The sequence below is a fragment of the Astyanax mexicanus genome, chromosome 7 (genome assembly GCF_023375975.1).
Source record: "Astyanax mexicanus isolate ESR-SI-001 chromosome 7, AstMex3_surface, whole genome shotgun sequence".
Taxonomy (NCBI): Eukaryota; Metazoa; Chordata; class Actinopteri; order Characiformes; family Acestrorhamphidae; genus Astyanax; species Astyanax mexicanus.
The window spans coordinates 43,876,709-43,899,671 of NC_064414.1; the positions used below are offsets into that span (position 1 = coordinate 43,876,709).

Genomic DNA, 22,963 nt, shown 5'->3' on the forward strand with positions numbered 1-22,963 from the left:
TAGTTAAATAAAGGTAGGTGGATAAATAAATAAATAAATAAAAATGTACACATCAGTGTAGCATCGAAATGTTTCAGAAGCTGCTATTTATTTAATGCTGCTTTATTTTAAGATGGCAATGATTTGTTCTCTTTAATGACATTTTCCAGCAGTGTGAGGTTTAATAAAGTAGATCAGTAGTTCTTCATAAATATTCAATGGTTCCTTTCATGTTGTTGTTTTAAGACCTGCATCCAGAAGTTCATCTGAGAGAGCAAAGCCCCATATCTCTCTCTCTCTCTAGAAATTTCCCCACGACATGGAAAGGCCTGCTGTTTAATGTTAATTGAGGCCATTTTGCAGCAGATAATCCACTAAGAATGAATGAAATACTAGATAATCTCTGTAAAGTGAGCACTGGACTTTATCATGGCTGTGCAATTCTGCCTCTAACAAAAGTATTTTCACAGCTAAATATAGAAGGAGAGCCCTGCTGGAATAATAGCTGTATTGTTAGGTTAAGGCTTTTGTGGCGCACTGCAATTCATGAACTGTTTTGTGTACACAGGGTTTAAGAGCGGATATCGAATAGGACACGAATGAGCACCCTGCTGTGTCAATGCGATATCACGAGTGTAATTTCAGTCCACTTTTATGATGGTAAACTGGAATAAATGCCTGGGGCAATACAGGCGATATTACATGTCAGGTTATGAAACAGCAGATGCAGATAGGGTTCTTATTTGAATAGCAAACTGCACTAGTTTATTTTATGTCAGTGAGATGTCGTTTTACCTACCTGGCTGGGCTATGATGTCTTGTGATTTGCTGTAGGCAGACTGTAGCACGTTAACTTTAGTGTTAACAAGAGGCCGTGGGTGTTTTGTGTACACAGGGATTATAGTATATCATATTTACCCTGCAGGAGTTCAGCTTTATGGTGCTTAAGCACTGTGGTGGCATTAAATGAGCATTACTCTCAAACCCCCCTTGGGGATGTGGAGCATCACTGAAACAGATGCCATGTGGAGTTGGAACTATGCATGCTGGGTGCTAGGAACGCACATTGTGGAAAGGTGCTAATAGTGTAATTACATCACTACACATCATGATCTATTCGATTGCAGAACTCCTTACAGTGTTATAAAAATTCAATGGTTAACTAACTAGTCATGTGTTATGTTTAAAGATTGACATGTGTGATTCACCTGCATGTGCTTCTGTTAGATCACATGAATAAAGCAACCATGGCTCTTTGAGCAACATAAAATAGAGATTATAATAGAGATGTGTAAGTCACAGTCTGAAAGTTAACGCTAACCATGTCTGAGAAGGGGAAAGGGGCCTACTGCAGGGGTCAGATGCGGCCCACAAGCATGAAACATCTGGCCCGTGAGGTCGTTTGAACTATAATGAACGATAATAATAATAATAAAAATAAAAAAATGCTTCTCTGGCCAGCTCTTGTTTAATCGTTCTCGTTTTTCAGCTACTAGTCCGTAGCAACACTAGCCAACACTAGACACACACAAGAAGGGAGAATTTACTAAATGGAGGCTAAAGGCAAAGGTTCACTATATCTGCAAAAGGAAGAATTTGCTGACTAGAAGCTAAAGGCTAATGCTAGCCCTACCAGAGAACTGACAATTTGCTTATTGGAGGCTAAAAGCCAATCTACACTTCTGCAAACTAAGAACCTACACTGTAGCCCGACACACACCTTCCCAGAAAAGCACCTATGCGACACTGCCAGCAGCAGCTGTGATTAGTCAAACGAACCCTGTGTTCCCTCTCACACCTTTGTGGCTTATACTGCAAAGCAATGCATAATCGCAGACGTGCACAGGCAGAAGTATATATGTGCCCAATGCATGGGCAACACAGCCTTAAAGGCTAACGCTGTCCATACCGCTGAATGGCTAACTGGAGCCTAACACTATCCATACCTGATCAAGGAAAACTGGAGGCTAATAGCTAACATTAGCCATATCTGGCAAAGGAGAATAACGCTAACACTATACCTGAGAAGGCTAAATGAGCTGATTATGCTATAAAGACTAATGCCAACCATGCCTAAGTAGAGAGAATGGCTGAGTTGAGCCTAAAAACTAATCTTAGTCATATCTGAGGAGAGGAAATGGCTCACTGGAGTGTAAAATCTAATCCTACACACTCCTGAAAAGGGGGATTTTTATGATAGAAGGTATTAGATACAAATCTACTAAAAGACAAAAAAAGGGAAAATGGCTGAGTAGATCCTGAAAGCTAAAGCTAGCTATGTCTAAAAGGGGGGAATTTGCTGAATAGAGGCTAAAGGCTAATGCTAACCATATTAAAAATAAAAGAAATGGCTGACTGGAACCTAAAAGCTCCAAACCAGGCACATGGATGCTTATGATCTCTTGAGCTATATAATTGATTGGACACAGAGAGAACCCATACATTTAAATATCAAGGCACTGTCCAGTGCTCACTATTTATACATTAAATAACAGTTCAAAATACTGAATTAATGCATTCCTAGATTACTTAATCTTTGTATGGTGCAAACAGTAAAAATTTTGAATAATGATAAATGCAGTCGAGTAGTGCACTGCTGCATCTAAGAATCATTTTCTGGTAATTTTCTTCCATCACAAACTAAAATCCTCCCATCATTATAACACAGCTGGTTAAGACACTCCATTGGCTAAGCCACTCCATGTGCTACTAAATGGCCTATTTGTTCGATGTTCTCCTGAGTTTCTTTATTCTTCACCTCTGATGGATAGTGCAGCCATTAGTCGTCTGAGATAAAAGCCAAGCAGCAGACAGATGAGGGTGTTTAGATGTTCTTTCTGTTTGAAGCTGCTCCTGGACTGCTTACGCTCATTAGCTGATGAGAAGTACAGGCCTCAGCGCTAACATACCCTCATTATTCGCTGTTTGAGTGACCTCTATTAAACATTGGTTTGACAGGGGTCTTTACAAGTTCAGCGAGGCTTGAAGGGCTGGGTAAACGCTAATGCAACAGTGTTGACCTCATGACCCTTATCACAAGCAACAGCGATGATTTAGCCAATATAGATCACATATTAACTGCATAGAGTCACAGCCTGTTATGATTTGTGGACAATAAGCTTTTTAAATTAGTTTAATAAGGAGCATCTATTCTAAATAAATGTAAGTGTAGGATCAAATTGTTATTTTTTGTGTACATTTTGTTTGTTTGGTACATTTTTCTGCAGTTACTTGTTACTGTATTGCATTTTTTCCAACAAAGTTTTTTTTTTAAATATACATTTTTAAATGCTATTAATTGCTGTTTTAAAACTTTAACATTTGTTAAATTATGTTGTAAGTAGGGATGCACCAAAATTAACTTTTTTTTTTACTTTTTGAAATAACACTTTTTCTGAGGTTTTCATCATTATCCACTTATACTGTAAATTGAATATCCTAAATGTATTTTATGTATTAAATAAAAAGGAATTACAAAAGTATAATTAAACATACAGGGGTTGGAAAATGAAACTGAAACACCTGGTTTTAAACCACAATAATTTATTGTCCCGACAGACAGTTCTGGTGGAAACAGAAGAGTTGAGGGGCAGCTGTGGTTATGTTTTTTTTTTATACAATCCGGGTTTAGCATCCAAACATCCCTTTCAGACAGCTTCCTCTTACAGCGTCCACAGTTAATCCTGTTGGATGTGATTCGTCTTTCTTGGTGGTATGCTGACATTACCCTGGATACCGTGGCTCTTGATGCATCACAAAGACTTGCTGTCTTGGTCACAGATGCGCCAGCAAGACATGCACCAACAATTTGTCCTCTTTTGAACTCTGGTATGTCCCCCATAATGTTGTGTGCATTGCAATATTTAGAGCAGAACTGTGCTCTTACCCTGCTAATTAAACCTTCACACTCTGCTCTTACTGGTGCAATGTGTAATTAATGAAGATTGGCCACCAGGCTGCTCCAATTTAGCCATGAAACCTCCCACACTAAAATGACAAGTGTTTCAGTTTCATTGTTTCAATATTGTTTGATACCAATAATTTGGTCTTCTAAGTTTAATTTGACTGAGCTCTGAACATGCCTTTTTGCTGTTTATGTCCATTGATACTTTTCTACGTAATTAAGTTACATTTATACACTGAAGGGTAATAATGTGGTGTTTTCTCTGCTGCAAAAAAAACTTCTACTTGATTTTGTATCATTGTTTTAAGGATTTATGGTATTTGAGAGAATTAGTGAGGTCAGGAGCTGATGATGGATGATTAGTCAAACACAAATGCCACTCAAACTAATCCCACAGGACAGGTATTGGCTGGAGTTAGCGCACTCCAGAAATGTCAGTTCCACTGCTACAGGCAAGTGCTGTGGGGGTCAGATATATCACAGAAAATTGGGCATGGGGAGTTTAGACTAATGCATGGCTGCTGCATAAAGTCCTATTGGCAGTGCTTTTCTGTGGTAATTAAATAAATCCAACGAATTGCCTAAAGGTAATTGGTGTCCTGCATTGAAGCCAAACTCTCTCATTAAAAGAAGAGTCTGGATGCTGTTGTCCTCTTAATGTACACTATTTACAACTCCGGAAAAAATAAGAGATCACTTAAAAATAAGTTTATTTGCTTTTACGAAATTGAAAATCTCTGGAATATAATCAAGAGGAAGATGGATGATCATAAGCCATCAAACCAAGCTGAACTGCTTGGATTTTTGCACCAGGAGTGACAAAGTTATCCAAAAGCAGTGTGTAAGACTGGTGGAGGAGAACATGCCAAGATACATGAAAACTGTGATTTAAAAACCAGGGTTATTTCATCAAACACTGATTTCTGAACTCTTAAAACTTTATGAATATGAACTTGTTTTCTTTGCATTATTTGTGGTCTGAAAGCATCTTTTTGTTATTTCAGCCATTTCTCATTTTCTGCAAATAAATGCTCTAAATGACAATATTTGTATTTGGAATTTGGGAGAAATGTTGTTCGTTGTTTATAGAATAAAACAACAATGTTTATTTTACTTAAACATATACCTATAAATAACAGAATCAGAAAAAAACTGATTCAGAAACTAAAGTGTTCTATTAATTTTTTCCAGAGCTGTATATTATGTCAGCCCGAGAATGGTCAGACTGGACGGCAGAGCTGGGACTCAGAAACAGAACAAATATTCAGTACTTAACTAATAGTCTGCTGTTTGTATTTAATTCTCCCACTTAAGAGAATTAAATAGGGTATGTTAGTGTTTGTTAGGGTATGTTAATGTTAAGGTTAATAGGGTAAATTTTTTACCCTATTAACAAACTCGAAGTAGCTTCCCACTTAATTCGTAGACACTGAGTACTTTTAAAATGGTTAATTACCAAAAATACTGTTTATACACACAGTACCCTGAGGTAGATGAGCACAAACATTCAAGTAGGATAGGGGAACGGTTTGCAAAATGATACGTTGACAATAAGTTGACTGATGAGCACAAACAATTAGGTACGATAGAGGAAAAGATTGCAAAATTAATTCCATGGAAATACATGAATATTAAAGACATTTTCAGCAACAACTGGAATTCATGCATTTCCACTCAATTAATTTAGCATTTTTTCCTCTATTATACCTATTTGTTTGTGCTTATCAGTCAACTTATTCTGACTTAATTTCAATATTGGTATCAAGAGAACTATCTGATGGTGCTGTGTGTATAAACAGTGTATTTAATAAACTATCTGTGCCCTTTTTAAGCTCTCAGCACTTTGTTTAAAATGTCAGGGCTCTCTACATTCCACCAGTAAAGTTTGGAGTTTGATAATGGTGTAAAAATTGTGATTTCTTTGCATGGGTAACACTATGCCCCTATCACTAGAATTGAAAGCTTGTTGGGAGCATCGGCTAAAAGCTCCGATTTTATTTTGGAACACTGGAACGGAGGTGGGATTAGAGTTGCACGGTGTACCGAAGGTTCGATTCTTTTTCGATACTACGTCATCACAAACGATTCGGTTCTTTAGCGTTCGATGCTTTCGATACTGTATATAGCCCAGTCACTAGCTTCAAATGAGTCAAATTAGTAGGCGCGATTTGATTCAGTTCATAAGAAAACTGATTCACACCGCAGCAGTCGGTGTGTCAGGATTCAGATAAACTTAGTGTTCTGAACAAATGAATCGATTCACGCGCAAGCCAGCAGAGCAGCAGCGAGTGTAGAATGGCGACGGCTAAAATAACAGATGTCTCTCGTCCGCGACTTGTGGACAAAACGGGCGCGAGGAGTGAAGTGTGGGAAAATAGTCTGAGATGTAGGCATCTGTTTTTTATTTATATTTTTATTTTTAAATAAAATAACGAAAATAACGAAAACTGAAAGTGAAACTAAACTACTTTATTTATTAGCGCTGTTTTCACTCCCGCAGTTGTACAGCGGGGGCTGTTGTGCCGATTCTGTCCGCGAAGCGGGAGTCGGATTCAGTAGCGGATTCGGCACAAGCGCGGCGGCACCTCGTGGCGGTGTTAGTTGTAAGCGCTCGCGCTAGCCGCAAAATACGACAGAAAACACTGAGGGAGCTGCAGACTTATGTGTGGGACTAGAATATGAGCACGAAGAGCTAAAAGAGAACCTTTACCTGTGAGTAGCTCACATCAGAACACGCAAATCTCTCTCTCTCTCTCTCACTCTCGCTGTGTCTCTTTCTCTGTCTCTCTCTCTCTCTCTCTCTCTCTCTCTGTGTCTCTCTCTGTCTCTCTCTCTCGCACGTGAACGCCTCCGCGTTTGACCTGCAGCACTGTGTTTAGCTGTTCTTAAAAATCATTTTAATTAAATAATAGTTCTATGCTTCTATGTTACAGTATTATTTAACATAATTCTGATCATATTTCGCTCATTCATTTAGCAGACAAGCACCCTGATCTCTACAAAGAGCTGATAAGTCGACAGGTTAGTGGAGTTAGTCAAGATACACTCTGTCTGTAGCTTTACTAAGATTTACTAGCGACTGCTAGTAAATCACATTAACACGGAGAGGAGTGTGCAGGAGTTTTGTTTTGGACCCATGGTTTTCTCTATTTCTCCATTATCCCATTGGCTGTGAAACATGAACTCAAGATGTTCACGTTTTCGCGTTTCCATTGCAAATCTGTGGTCAGGCACGTAGCCTGCTTGATCGTTACACTGAACATGGGCTTATTAAAAATGGTAAACGGTTGATTAATAAAACGGAGCAGTGAGTGTTAAAATGAACATAACATTGTAATGTTCTTCTGTCTCTTTATTTTCCTTATTCAGAACTTAACTTCTGCCCGCCCGTCAGGTTCACATAGTCAGGCTACCATTACCTCTGGTTTTAGTTTTAGTTTTTAGGAAGTGGAAGTAGATAATTATGTTATAGTTAAGGTTATAATTAAAATGTTTCATTTTAGAATAAAAACGTTTGCACTGATTGTTCAGTGTTCAATCCAGTTCAGTCAAAAATAAACATTTTATGTTCAGATATTTTTATTGTTTTTTTTTTCTTCCAAGTATCGTTTTGGTATCGAGAATCGTGATACTACAGTTGGTATCGGTATTGAAGTCAAAATTTTGGTATCGTGACAACCCTAGGTGGGATATTCAACAAGAGTTCATATTTATCATAATGTTTCAATATACCTAAAGTCCACTTCACACCGGAGTTCTCCTTTAAGGGAGAATGCAGTCTAGCATGAGGACTCTGACGCACCTGCCACAGTATATAAGCCTGTGCATGTTACAAAAGCAGTACTAACAGGTACAAAAAACTTTAATAGTACAGTATATATAAATATATACTGTAATATGTGTTAAAATAACAGATACATTTTATTTTGGTCGTATTCATCATCTAATGTATGCACAGTGTAAGTAAAAGCAATCATAATGGTGAAAAGAATCACATTTAGCACTGTTCCGGTACAGTATGCAGTTGAGCTTAGGCCTTCCATTTATCTGTATTTCTGATTTATGTGTGGGATGATTCCTCCTATTCACACAGTGAGAACACAGACAGAGACACAGACAGAGAAAATGTCGGATGATGAAAATCATTTGTTTTGTTATCCCAAACCCATTTAACAGCAGGTGTTACTGGGATGTGAGTCAGATTCTCATTTGACTTGCATTATTCAGTGTGACTCACTACTCTGTAGTACATTCACACAGTTTATATAAAGAGCCGGGACTTCCCAGATCTTTTCTTCACTCTGTTTCATCTTGCCAACATTTTTGACAGTAGGTAGTAGTTATTGTTATATTTGTTTAATATTTGTTTAATTTTTAGTTTTTTAGTTTTAGTTCATCAGATATTTGTATTTATATATATTTTTCCATTCCATTATTTATGGCTGGATTTGACCAATCTTTGCAATAAATCAGATATATTTAATTGTGTTTAATGTAGCATTTCCAATTTGTTTCGAAAATGTACTGATCACTGATCATTAATATTTATTGTCTCATTAATGTGACCTTTGATTGTCCTGCAGAGTCTGATCACCAGAATCTGACCCATTAAATCTGTGTTTTTCAATCCTCGTCCTGGTGTTTTTTTCCTGCTTTACCACACCTACTGCAACTCTTAAAGGACATGTTAATGAGCTTAAGTAAAACACAATTTTAAAGGTTCTTAACTGGTTCTCTTATTATGACATTTTGAAAAAATTTACAAGAACCACTGCCAGCTTTTAAATTATGCTAAAAAAGGTAAAAAAATAAGATTTAAGATTTTTGCATGACTGCAAAAATATGTACAGTACATATGTAAGTGTAAGCAGTATTTTTCAGTGCAGAAATTACACCGCTGTTAGGATAAGAATTGAGCTGTCTGAGAAAGAGCTAGTTGCCTAGTTGCAGTAAAGGAATGTAATATAACGCATTTTGAGATTCATTGAGGAGAAAAGGAAGAACAGTCTATTTTATCAGCCAGAATGACACAACCTCGACAGCTCATTAATGCAGCTAACCAACACTACATGCATTATTATTTTTTTAATGTGTGTGCTGTACATGACTGTGAACTCGGCTAAAGATCTATTATACACAGATCCATATGCACTTTTCCATCTTCCAGTTTTTGTTAGAATCACTGATCAATGTATGTTCCTTGTAAAAGTTGAAATGTATTATTTATTTATTGAAAACGGTTAAATGTGTAGAAAAAAGGAAATAATCATTTCTATATACAAACTTCAGTTCATATGACTTTACAATGAGTGATTTGAATGTTTTGTTGAAATTTTTTGACTGTTAAGTACAGGTAAATAGGCAAAATTAAGTCTTTTTGGCAAAAAAACACAATCCAGGTGGCCAGTTGGTAGTAAGTGTGTTTGTAATTCTAATATTTTTCCCACATATTATTTACATGTCTACATCTCAGATATATTAAGCAAAAAAACAATTGTTATTGGAAGTTATTGTTATATTTTTATTCCTTTAGGGCCTGAATAAAAACTTTAATTGCAACTTTTATTTTGAGGTGTTGGTCAATAAAATGTATGTTTATATGTATGTTACTAATGTCAGATATATAAATATTAATTATATAATACAGCGATGCACACATTGTGGTTTTACTTGTCTGGCCTACAATGTCATTATATAAAAAACAGAAACCTTTTTTTCCCTGTAGACTTACAGCAATTCCTGGATTTCTTAGAAATCTTAGACCACAAGAGTTTAGAGCACAGGATGTTCTGGATTATAGAGAACATTGTTTTTGTACTCGTACTTTTGTTCACACTGATTCAGCTCTGTTCAATTCTTTAAACAGGTCCTACTCAGAAAATGCCAGCCACTGCCACAACCATGGACTTCTTCCAGCTATTCGTACCAGACAACGCCATCCAGAATATGGTGACTCAGACCAACATGTATGCCAAGAAGTTCCAAGAGCGCTTTGGCAGCGACGAGGGCTGGACCAGCGTGAACGCGGCTGAGATGAAGGCTTTCCTGGGCTTCGTGATCTCCACCAGCGTGCACCGCTGTGAATCAGTCCTCAGCATCTGGAGCAGCGGCTTCTTCAGCAACCGCAGCATAGCGCTCAAGATGAGCCAGGCTCGCTTCGAGAAGATCCTCAAGTACTTCCATATTGTGGCCTTCCGTTCCAGCCAAGGTGGAAACCAGGGTCTGTACAAGATCCAGCCCTTCCTAGACTCGCTGCAGCAGAGCTTCAGCTGCACCTTCCGGCCATCGCAAACACAGGTATGAAGTTCATAACCTCGTTATTATTATAGTGCAGTGTCTAGGCCTCACACGATAATTGCATAATCAGTTTATTGTACAATATCTAGAAATTACCTCCATCTTTTTTTTGCAGGTCTCAGTTTTGCACATTGTGTTATTTTGCTTGTTTGTTTGTTTAAATATGAATTAATGTCACCAATGTTGTCAAGTCCATTGCATCAATCCCAGCACCTCCACACACACAGAGTTGTCTGCTGAAGGTAAAGACATGCTATTCAAGGCAATATTCTACAAACTATTAATAGGTTCTATAAGTTGCCAACAAAGCATACATCTCTCAAAACTATTAAATAATGTTAATCACACTTAAAAATGATTCAATTGCTTTATTCTGCTATTATTGTACAATATTTCAGTGGGATAAAATTGTTTTCGAGTAATTGGCCGTGTAAATTGCGGAGAAAATTTGAAAAAAAAAAAAAAAAAAAATTAAATGGCAATAATATCAATTATCACAATAATTTCTGAAATAAAATATTGTCTACAAAGTATAGGGTGCTTTCACACCTATGCCTTGTTTGGGCCAGACTCTCACAGACTCTTTTAGATGGGAAAGGTGCTGCATACCATAGTCCAAAACAAATAACCAAAATTAGGTCCCACCAAAGATGGTGGTTTTAGTCTAGATTGTTTAATTCATGGTTTGGTTCGTCTGCAGTGTAATTTTTTTAGATGGTTCAGACTTAGGATCAATTACAGGAAGTTCCTCCAGGCTATCATCACGTATTAAATGAAAAAGAATTATTATAGAAGAAGAAATATAACTGATGTCGAGCTAGAAATCTTCATTTCACATGCATGTGGGTCACAGCAGTATTGGGACGAAACTCCTGTATCTACTGTAACTGTAGACTAACTTTTTATTTATAAACAGATATAAAAGAAACCTCTCTTTGAACATGACCGCATTCTAGCATTCAGTGTAGATTATAGGTTGACACAGCCCATATAATTGATAGTAGCAGGATGTAAATATTAGCAGGATGTACATTTTAGCACAATATTTTTTTTTTAGCAGTGTGAGATTTATAGGAGTGAGACACCCTAACCAAGACACACCCAGGATAGTAACATTAAAAGCAACTTTAGGATTTTTTTAAACAATTGGCCAACAGTAGAGTATAAGGGATGAACAATGATTTACGACTCATTATCAGTGTATCATATGCTTAAAAAGTATTAGAATGCAAAAGTTAGTTGCCATATTTAGAGGAAGTCTAAACCACTGTGGTCACTTTATTTAGAGACTTCCTGTAACAACAGACAAACAGAATGTAGCTGTGTTTTTGTTCTATTATACCAATACACCACTCTACAGCAAGATATCAACAAAAAACACCCAAGTTATTTTAGTGTATTTTTATTATATGAGACAGACAGCAAACCCGGTGTAACTGTAGCCGTTACCAGGCCTCAATTCATTCTATCATGTAATTCTGTTTTTTATTGCATTTAGTTAAGTTAAGCAGCAGACTGACAGAAGCCAGATTAAGACATTCCGAGGGGACGCTGCGAACTCCCACCAAATGTTGGCTGTATTAAATCGTCAGAAAGTAGGACAGGCGAGGCGGCTGCGTGTTTCTGTGCCAGCAGGAAGTGGGTTGGGGATTTAAGTCGAAACTTTGGCCCTCCAGCTGTAATTAGAAGCGCCTGCAGACGTGCAACATGTCATACGTCCTGGTTCATCAGTCTGAGTTTTAGTTGGCAGTAGGGTCAGCTGTGCTTGTTGTAGGAATATGAACTCAGTGGAAGAGATCAGCCAGAAATGCAAACAGTGAATAAATGGGATTACCTTGCAGTTAGCATTATGCAGGTATTACACCCATCTCTATAGGGTTTACAGCATGCCCCAAAAGTGGAGCGGTCAGGTGGGGCTTTTTTAACATGTGGGCACTTTGGATTGGCTGTTTAGATGAGATATAAAAGTATATTAAAGAGGAGAGAATCCCGTGGGGATGATTGGTGGTGACTGCTGGACTTTTTGGTACCACTTTATAATTAGACTACCTTTTATAATGGGTTTATGAATGATTTATAAGAGAGTTTATTAATATGTATTAATTAGGTTGCAAATACTTTAAAACCCATTAATATGCAGTTAATAAATATATAACAACTGGCAAATTGGTATGGTAATTCCACCCTCATTTATTCTGTCAAATCTCAGATCTTTCTAGATCCTAATCTTACTTTGTGTCTTTCATCAGTCAGCGTTTAAACCTCTCATATTAATACTGTATCATTGTAATTATGTTTAACTATTTACTATAAATTATATGACTAAGTTGAATTAAATGAGTTAGTAAACAACAGGTCACTAATGTATTTTTAATTGATGTGTTATAGCTGCTTATCAAAGGTTTTCAAGGCACTTACAACCTAATCAATAATAATTAATAATCTAATTTATAAACCATTTATAAACCCTTTTTGAAGGTAGTCTTATTTTAAAGTGGTACCATTTTTTTTTAAAATACTGTGTTCACTCACTGTCCTCCACTCTATTACACGTTCCTACTGAGCTGAATCTCATTGTATATGTAATGTCAGAGACAGAAGTTCATTGTACAGTCTAGGGGTGGGTAATATGGCCCTAAAACAATATCACAATATTTAATGGTATTTTTGTTACGTGATAACGATACACTTAGGGATATGACAAAACACTGAATAAAAGAAAAAATCAAGAGTAAATTACTGCAACAAAATAAAAAATAATTTTACTATTGCTTATGATATATGGCACAACCCTAACTGAGCTATATAAAAAAAAAATTACAAGTTTTTTTTTTTTTTTTTTTTTTTTTAACAGAAGTCAATGATGCAGAATGTCATGATACTAATAATGCACTTCAAATATCTCCATTAATTCAGGATTAAATTAAAATAAATGGTACTGGACAGAAGTAATCTTTCTCTAGTAAATATATAATGGGAAATGAGAACAGTGTGAATTATTCTTTTGCTAAAAACAGCAAAACAAAGTAGTACCCTGATGTGATGATTAGGGGTGGGTGCTATGGCACGATATTTCAGGCCATAATATCGTTCACGATATTCAAAAATGTTGGTGATATTATTGTGTACGATATGATATGGCACACCTCTAGTCTAGTCCTTAATCAATGATGACAGGACACTTTTGTGTGGGTTTTGCTAATTGGTTGGACTTTTCTGAATTTAGTGGTGATTCTGAGGTGTTTAAAACCTCCAGCAGCACTGCTGTCTCTGCTCCACTCACACCAGAACCCATACCTGCTCTGAACAGGGTGAAAGGAGGATAAGGATAAAGTATGCAAGGAGACAGAAGGACTACAGTCTGTATTATAAAAAAACTACAAAGTGCTGGTCCTAATATTCTAACTGGACTTTGTATTTGCAGTTGCTGTGTGGTCAGTGAACACATTTGGTCTCAGACTCTCTAATTTCCTCTCAGCATGTATTTTTTCTGTCAAAGAAGCAAACCGACTGTGTGAGACTGGCTTCTCACCGTGTGAGTGTGAGAGAAGCTTTCCCAGGGTTCTGTATGTGGTTGGAAAGACGGCCTAGTTGTCAGAGCCATGGCTAATGAAACTCCAGCTCTGAGCCTCCTGGGTGGGTTGTGCTGCTTTATTGCTGAGAGGTTTATAGCAGTTCTAGCGAACGATTCTTCATATGAAATCCTTTTATAGACCTGAGAAAACTTGGCTTTGGCTCTGAAGTCTATCTAAAGTATTTTAAATCACTTTATAACCCTTTTAAGCTTAATGTAAATAAAACATATCTTAAACCCTACCTGGACGGAATTAGTTTCTCAGGGGGACGACTGTGAAAAATAGTTAAAACTCTCTTTTCAGTGATAAAATTCTTGCATCCGGACTCCAACTGAGAAAACAGGAGGACCAGTGAGCTTTTTGGCTTTCTAGATCTTCAATTTCCACTCGCTGTTGTGTTTACATGGATCTCTGTAGAAACGTGCTTTCAAAGTGTAATTACGGTGCGTGGCAGTGGACAAAAACGCGAGGAGACAAAACTCAGAGATGTGCGTCTGAAGGGGAGTTAAATTACCAGAGGACCATGGTGTTCAGTGAAAAACAGTAGATAATTCAGCCTGTAATTTTTTCAGAGGACGTCTGAGAAAAACACATACATGGTCGTTCCAGACAGGAATAAAATCACAGAAGGAACCACCAGGAAACCCTGAGAAACTAATTCAGTCCAGATAGGGCTTTATATTGAGATTAGATAACATGACAATTGTATGCAGAAAACCATGAAAAAATACACATTCACACACTTTTTTTTGCCACTGTATATGTGTCTAGAGACAAACTGTACACACAGAACTAACATAAAATCTGTATTTACATGCTTTAAAAAAGGAAGTATGTACAGTACTGTGCATATAAGCCTGGAACATTTTAAGTAAATAAATAATCAGTTATTTAATACTATATAAACCATCACAGAATCATCGTTTCATCAAAAGGAGAACTTTTTTATGCTTTTCTTTGCATTTAAAATTCAGAATACACACACCGCACAAACAGACTTTATGCTGTGTGTTTTAAGAAACTAGGATCTGAATTGTCAGACTGGATTATAGTGGATATATATAATCGCCTACAGCTCCTTTCTACCTGCATTCACTCCTGAAGGCTTACGCTACCTCCCGGCCGCTGTGCTCCTCCAATGAACGTCGTCTCGCTTTACCAAACAAACATTCACACAATGCAATCCAGACTGTTCTCATACAGAGTTCCCCAATGGTGGAACAAACTACCTTCCACTACCAGATCAGGAGAATCTCTCGCTATCTTTAATAAACTCCTGAAGACAGAGCTCTTCAAAGAGCACTTACTCTCCTAACACCTCTAACAAACTACCTTCCACTACCAGATCAGGAGAATCTCTCGCTATCTTTAATAAACTCCTGAAGACAGAGCTCTTCAAAGAGCACTTACTCTCCTAACACCTCTAACACACTAACTACTTCTAACATAATTTCCTTCTTCCCCTCCTTCACTCCTCTATCCTATTATTTCCCTTCAACCTCCTTTAAGCCCTATCTATCTGTCGTACCTTTAACTTCTATTACTTTTATACTTGACTACTGTAAGTCGCTTTGGACAAAAGCGTCTGCCAAATGTAATTTAATGTAATATAATGTAATGTAATTATAAGATACTAAACATTAATTTCACTGAACTACATAAATCAGTCCAGAATGTCTCATTATATAAACTGTTGCCAAAATAAAGTGATTTTACCTTAGTATGAATCAGAACATTATCTTATCTAAACTGTGTGGCTTCATTATTTATACAACGACAATAATTTGATTAGATTGGATCAGATTCAGTATCGGCTGATACTTGGGTGCAGAATATCATGATCAGGCCTAGACACACGTCCCTCGACACACAATGTTACTGCTGAGATTAATGGGCGCACTATTTGCTTAGAGGCCTGGGAGCTTTGCTCAGTGCTGTACATCATTAAATGTAATAAACTACACCTTCAGTGATAAAACCTGTATGAGGTAAATCATGGCATATATGACCTATAAAAGGCTGCAGAGGGAGTGAGGCTGCGTATATAGTTTGCTGCTTCTATAACTCAGATTTCTCCTGTAAAGAAGGAAACCTTGCTCTTGATTTAAAGCTCATAAGATGCAGAATGGTCGGCTGTTCTGTTTTTGAATAATAAATGACCCGGCTGACCCACCGCACTGGATGCTTTAGTGCAAACTCAGCCCGTTCCATGAATCCACCCCCTGCAGCCGGCATCTCTCAGATACAGAATCATCTTCTCTTCCACAGAGATTAAACTCTGTTTCTGCTTCATCAGAAATGAGGAGATCTTTAGATAATGCAGAACTGGCGGAGAGCAGGGAGCTGAAAAACGAGGGCTGGAATTAATGCGACAAAGAGCAAAGCAGAAGGAAATCTCAGCCACACGACAGAGCCAGCTAAACAAAGCCACAGCAGCAAAAACACTGACCGTGAAAGTCATTAAGTCTTTAATATTAAGATAATGATGCATTCTTTCCTTTATTCCGTAATTGCCTTTTTGGGCCTTTTTACTTATTCATAGACTTTCACAAACCAATAGTTTAATATATAAATGGAAATAATGGACACGGTTATTATTTGGACTGGAAGTAATTTCTGTCACACTGTTTTTTTCTCTCATGAGAATAAAATCACAGTCCCCCTGAAATTAAGAGTTTTTTGGTTCTACATTTATAACTAATAATGTATGTATTATGTAGACAGTAACTGGCAGAAGTTTTGGATTGGCAGTATGTAAATTGTGATCATGAAGTGTTATCTCAAAGGACAGCTTGAATAAGATCTAATACTGGTCAGTGTATTCATGTTAACATGACATGAATGATGGGAGTAGGAGTGATGTCTCAGAGTGAGTGAAGATGGACGGGACATTGCATTTCTGAAATTGTATGGGTGTTTACTGTCATTACTCGATCCACAGTGTCAGGTTTGTACCAGGAATACACCACAGAAGGCATTACCACCCACAGTGGACAGCGCAGTGGGTGGTAATGATTGTAGCTAGGGATGCACCAGTATGGGAATTGTGTTCCATTGTCAATTTCCAATATTACACATCTATATATCTGCAAATGCAAAAATTACAAATGTATATACAGCTCTGAAAAAAAATAAGAGACCACTTCAGTTTCTAAATCAGTTTCTCTGATTTTGCTATTTAGAGGTACAGTATATGTTTGAGTAAAATGAACATTGTTGTTTTTTTCTGTAAACTATGGACAACATTTCTCACAAATTACAAATATAAATATTGCATTAGAAATGGCTGAAATAATGTTAAAAAAAAACAAAAGAGTTCAGAAATCAATATTTGGTGGAATAACCCTGGTTTTTAATCACAGTTTTCATGCATCTTGGCATGTTCTCCTCCTCCAGTCTTACACACTGCTTTTGGATAACTTTATGCCACTCCTGGTGCAAAAATACAAGCAGTTCAGCTTGGTTAGATGGCTTTTGATCTATAATATTCCTCTTGATTATATTCCAGAGGGTATCAATTTAGTAAAATCAAAGAAATGTTTAAGTGGTCTTTTTTTTGTTCCAGAGTTGTATCTGCCAATGCTGATATTACACATTTTTAACTAATAGAGACACTAGACATCCTGGTATAACTTTAGAGAAATAGATTAACATTTATATGGCTTACATTTTAACTTTCAATCAACTGTGTGCAAGCAATAAAATGAAAGGTGTCTCCTGAGAAATGTTTTACATTTTTGGGTCAGTTTTTTTTTTTTGGCCAATTGTAATAACATGGCCAGTGTCCAACATACACTAAATACATCGACAATTATCTGTTTGAAATATCGGCCAAATCTAGGCATCGGGTCTATGACAATGTTTCTCAAAAAATAGGGCAATTATCAACCGATAATGATACAATTTGATATCATCACGCATCCCTAGCAGTGACCGGTGACATAGCAAAAATGGTCTGTGTGAACAGACAAGAGTATAGCAGAAATCATGGATCTTTTCTAAGTTGAGCAGAGTGAAATTGCTTCTCTACAGCTGTACATTTTTTTTCTTCTCTATCTTATTAACACTAAAGTGAGGACACTGAGTAGATGATGTGAAGGAGCTTCTTTACCCCAGAGCCCAGCCTTCTGGCCGAGTCCCTCTTACTGAAAAAGCCTGTGAGAATCTGTGTAATTTGTTATAAAAGAGCAGATGTGAAAAGAATTAGCCTCTTCTCAGAACCGTGGGTCGTTGTTTTGTAATCCGTGCCAGAGCATTTACGTTTTAACTTTCTCTTCTCTACGTAGTTATAGTTTTAGTGGAGCAGCTGTGAAGTGAAAGGGTGGTGTTAGCTGGGCGTCGGGGCTTTGCTTCTCCATCATTGGCGTGTGTGTTAGGGTACCCAGCGTGCGGCGGTGGAGAGACGGCACCTCAGCGGCTGGTCTATCGTCAGTAAATGAAACACCATCTGCTCACTTGGTTTTCTCAGTTCCATGGCAACACTGCCTTGGCAACACGTAGTACTCCGGCTAGATCCCGATAAATTTCCGAAGTCAGCCCTGATCCTCCAGCTGGCAGGGAGCCAACCACCCGGTACAACTTCACTCAGTGAGCAGCTGTGGGGGATCAGTGAGTCAGCACTCAGACTCTGGGTACTCTGGGTACCGCTATATGAACAGTTATAATAATAGGCTCTACTGCTTTAGTGATGAAGTGTTTAAATTTACTTGGCATATTAATTATTATAATGTGTAAAACAGCAATATTATAAACATTTAACTATAGAGCTGTAGCAAGTGCTTGGCATATCATGATAATGGGATTACAAATCAGTGTCTCACAATATATTGCAATACCAAAAGCAAGGTGATATACACTACCGTTCACAAGTTTGGGGTCACTCAAACAATTTTGTGTTTTCCATGAAAAGTCACACTTATTCACCACCATACGTTGTGAAATGAATAGAAAATAGAGTCAAGACATTGACAAGGTTAGAAATAATGATTTGTATTTGAAATAACATTGTTTTTACATCAAACTTTGCTTTCATCAAAGAATCCTCCATTTGCAGCAATTACAGCATTGCACACCTTTGGCATTCTAGCTGTTAATTTGTTGAGGTAAGCTGGAGAAATTGCACCCCACGCTTCTAGAAGCAGCTCCCACAAGTTGGATTGGTTGGATGGGCACTTCTGGCGTACCATACGGTCAAGCTGCTCCCACAACAGCTCAATGGGGTTCAGATCTGGTGACTGCGCTGGCCACTCCATTACCAATAGAATACCAGCTGCCTGCTTCTGCTGTAAATAGTTCTTGCACAATTTGGAGGTGTGTTTAGGGTCATTGTCCTGTTGTAGGACGAAATTGGCTCCGATCAGGCGCTGTCCACTGGGTATGGCATGGCGTTGCAAAATTGAGTGATAGCCTTCCTTATTCAGAATCCCTTTTACCCTGTACAAATCTCCCACCTTACCAGCACCAAAGCAACCCCAGACCATCACATTACCTCCACCATGCTTAACAGATGGCGTCGGGCATTCTTCCAGCATCTTTTCATTTGTTCTGCGTCTCACAAACGTTCTTCTTTGTGATCCAAACACCTCAAACTTGGATTCATCCGTCCACAACACTTTTTTCCAGTCTTCCTCTGTCCAATGTCTGTGTTCTTTTGCCCATCTTAATCTTTTTCTTTTATTAGCCAGTCTCAGATATGGCTTTTTCTTTGCCACTCTGCCCTGAAGCCCAAAATCCCGCAGCCGCCTCTTCGCTGTAGATGTTGACACTGGTGTTTTGCGGGTACTATTTAATGAAGATGCCAGTTGGGGACCTGTGAGGCGTCTGTTTCTCAAACTAGAGACTCTAATGTACTTATCTTCTTGCTTAGTTGTGCAACGCGGCCTCCCACTTCTTTTTCTACTCTGGTTAGAGCCTGTTTGTGCTGTCCTCTGAAGGGAGTAGTACACACCGTTGTAGGAAATCTTCAATTTCTTAGCAATTTCTCACATGGAATAGCCTTCATTTCTAAGAACAAGAATAGACTGTCGAGTTTCAGATGAAAGTTCTCTTTTTCTGGCCATTTTGAGCGTTTAATTGACCCCACAAATGTGATGCTCCAGAAACTCAATCTGCTCAAAGGAAGGTCAGTTTTGTAGCTTCTGTAATGAGCTAGACTGTTTTCAGGTGTGTGAACATGATTGTACAAGGGTTTTCTAATCATCAATTAGCCTTCTGAGCCAATGAGCAAACACATTGTACCATTAGAACACTGGAGTGATAGTTGCTGGAAATGGGCCTCTATACACCTATGTAGATATTGCACCAAAACCAGACATTTGCAGCTAGAATAGTCATTTACCACATTAGCAATGTACAGAGTGTATTTGTTTAAAGTTAGGACTAGTTTAAAGTTATCTTTAAACTTTTGAACGGTAGTGTATTTCAAATGTTTAAAAAAAAATAGGAAAAAAAAATAGTCATATTATATAAACACACTGTCATATTGATTGATGTTTCAGTGGGGTCTAACGACAGCAAAGTGGTTGGCATTTAAACAAAATAAAAAACAAAATAAAACAATCTTTACATCTAAACTAATAATTAAAAATCAAAACTATGTTTAAATATTTAATAAAACAGTAGTACAAACAAAATATTTATTATTATACTTAAATATATATATATATATAACACAACACATATATACACAGCCCTGGAAAAAAAATAAGAGACCACTTAAAAATTATGAGTTTCTCTGATTTGACTAAATTGAAAATCTCTTGAATATAATTGAGAGATCACAAGCCATCAAACCAAGCTGAACTGTTTGAATATTTGCACCAGGAGTGGCATAAAGTTACCCAAAAGCAGTGTGAAAGACTGGTGGAGGAGCACATTCCAAGATGCATGAAAACTGTGATTAAAAACCAGGGTTATTCCACCAAAATATTGATTTCTGAATTCTTAAATCTTTATGAATACGAACTTGTTTTCTTTTTATTATTTGAGGTCTGAAAGCTCTGCATCTATTTTGTTATTTCAGCCATTTCTCTATTTTTATTTGAAATGTGGGGGAAATGCTGTGTAATGGTGACTAAATACTGTATAAATCGCAATGAAAAACCAACACATGCTGCTTTTAGATTCAGTGTCATTTCTGTATCTTTCAGCTTGTCCAGAAATGCATGTGTAAAGTGTATCCTTCTTAGGGGAGGGTCACAACAGGCTCACACTTTGCTACTGCAGGGGAATGCTAAGAGCAAGATATACCAATATTTTTTATATAGGACAATTAAGGAGCTCAATGCAGATCTAAGAATGATTGTAGTATCAGACATTTCAGAGAATTTAGTGAAAGTCCAATATTGGCATGCCATTTTTATTTTTTGATGAGTGAGTGTAAGCTTTTGACCACAACTGTACATTTTCTTATTTTGTGCTTTGTTAAAAAATGTGTTGTATCGAGACATTAGTGTATTATTCCAGACCTGCCGGCGCTGCTGAAAAATAAAAATCGTATAATTAGGGGAAACACAGCAGTATGACTTAGATAATATAAATTAGTCACTGTTCAGTATAACTTATTTAGTCTTTTTTCTAACTCAGCCACTGAAAAAGCTTTTTTTGGTTTTGCATTTTCTGTTGAATATCTTTGGTTGCCAAATATTTAGTGCATCCCTGTCTCACGTTGTGCTGCTTTAATTCAGTGATGCTGAATGTTATGTAGAGTCTGTTAACTGACCAAAACCTCTTAACTTCCTGTTATTGATCAGGTGGTAGCTTCTTCTACCCACAAAAACTGGCCAAACACACATTACAGTGGGTCCAAGTCTAGGTAGCTGAGTGCGGACAATCAGATCATACAGATCAAATGAAAAAAACAAAAAAACATTTTAATTATTATTAAGTGCTGTACTTTGTGTAAAAAAAAAATAAAAAAGTTTTCACAGTTATTCTGAACTGCTGTTAAACACATAATACACGTTTAATGCCTGCCCCAAACATCCTAGCTCTGTATTGGTGTTTCTTGAATGAATTGGTCTGCATATTCAGTTTATTTATCCGCGTCCAGTTCCTCAGTCTGACTGTACTGTTTTCTCTCAGGTCCTGCACGAGCCCCTGATCGACGAGGACCCCGTCTTCATCACCACGTGTACAGAGAGGGATCTGAGGAAGAGGAAGAAGAGGAAGTTCAGCCTGTGGGTTCGACAGTGCAGCTCCACCGGCTTTATCTGTCAGGTAACCACAGCGTGATACACACACACACACACACACACACACACACACACACACACTGCTCATCCCTGATAATGTCACACACACCAGGAGGGCCTCTGCAAACAATTCTAAAACATACGCAAATTATTTCGACCCAGAACTGAAAGAGACCCTGTTTAACCCTGTTTAACCCCACTTTTAACCCAGTGTAGAATTGCTGATTTTAGATGTCTTTGCTTCAGCTGTTTAAAGCTGGGTAGACTGCAGGCAGAGGGTCTCAAACACAGATTCAATGGTAAAAATGTCCAGCCTTAAATCTGAAAGGTCCTACCACTTAGTGTTTCCACCTGCCAGCTGTATGGAGACTTTGAGTGGTTCTGCTAATGAGTCGAGTGTGCCCGCCTCTCAGCTGAAATAAAGATTCTGATTGACTCCGCCTCTGAATGAGCCCACTTCCCAGCTAAAAATAGAGATTTTTATTTTATTGGTTGTGCGTCTGAGTTTACCCATCTTCCAACGGGAACTGAGATTTGGATTGGTCGCTTGATGAGTGTACCCACCTGCCAGTTTAAATTGACATTTTTATTGGTTCTGCTTACCACAAGTGCTTGTCTCACAGTAGAAACTTTCTTACAGCAGAAGCTGTGGTTTTCAATGGTTCTGCCTTTGTTTATACCCACCTCCCAGCTTAAAATAGTGATTTTGATTGGTTCTGCCACTAAGGAAGCTTTGCCTCCCAGCAGAAATTGTAATTTTTGATTGGTTGAAGTAGTCGTTTTGGTCTAGGAAGGAGTTTGACCATCTTAATATGTTGTGATATGCAGTGTACACAGTGAAGTTTTTCAGATGTGAACAGCTTGAGCTGGTCATGGAGATAAATGCTTTTGTTTGGAGAGCAACAAAATGCAGCCACTAAAAACATCAAAGAGTTGTTATAAATGTAATTAGGAGTATTTTATACATTCACATGTATTATAAAAAAAATAGGAAGTATAATACATATTTTTTACTT

General features: G+C 37.6%; 1 protein-coding gene across 1 annotated transcript in view; it reads left to right on the top strand.

Moving 5' to 3' along the window:
- pgbd5 (piggyBac transposable element derived 5) overlaps window positions 1-22,963 on the top strand; it is a 54,734-nt gene that overhangs the window by 14,220 nt on the left and 17,551 nt on the right. The window contains exons 2-3 of the mRNA XM_022684545.2: window positions 9,750-10,180; window positions 21,838-21,972. Coding sequence (XP_022540266.2) covers window positions 9,750-10,180; window positions 21,838-21,972 — 566 coding nt within the window. The remainder of the gene's footprint in view (window positions 1-9,749; window positions 10,181-21,837; window positions 21,973-22,963) is intronic.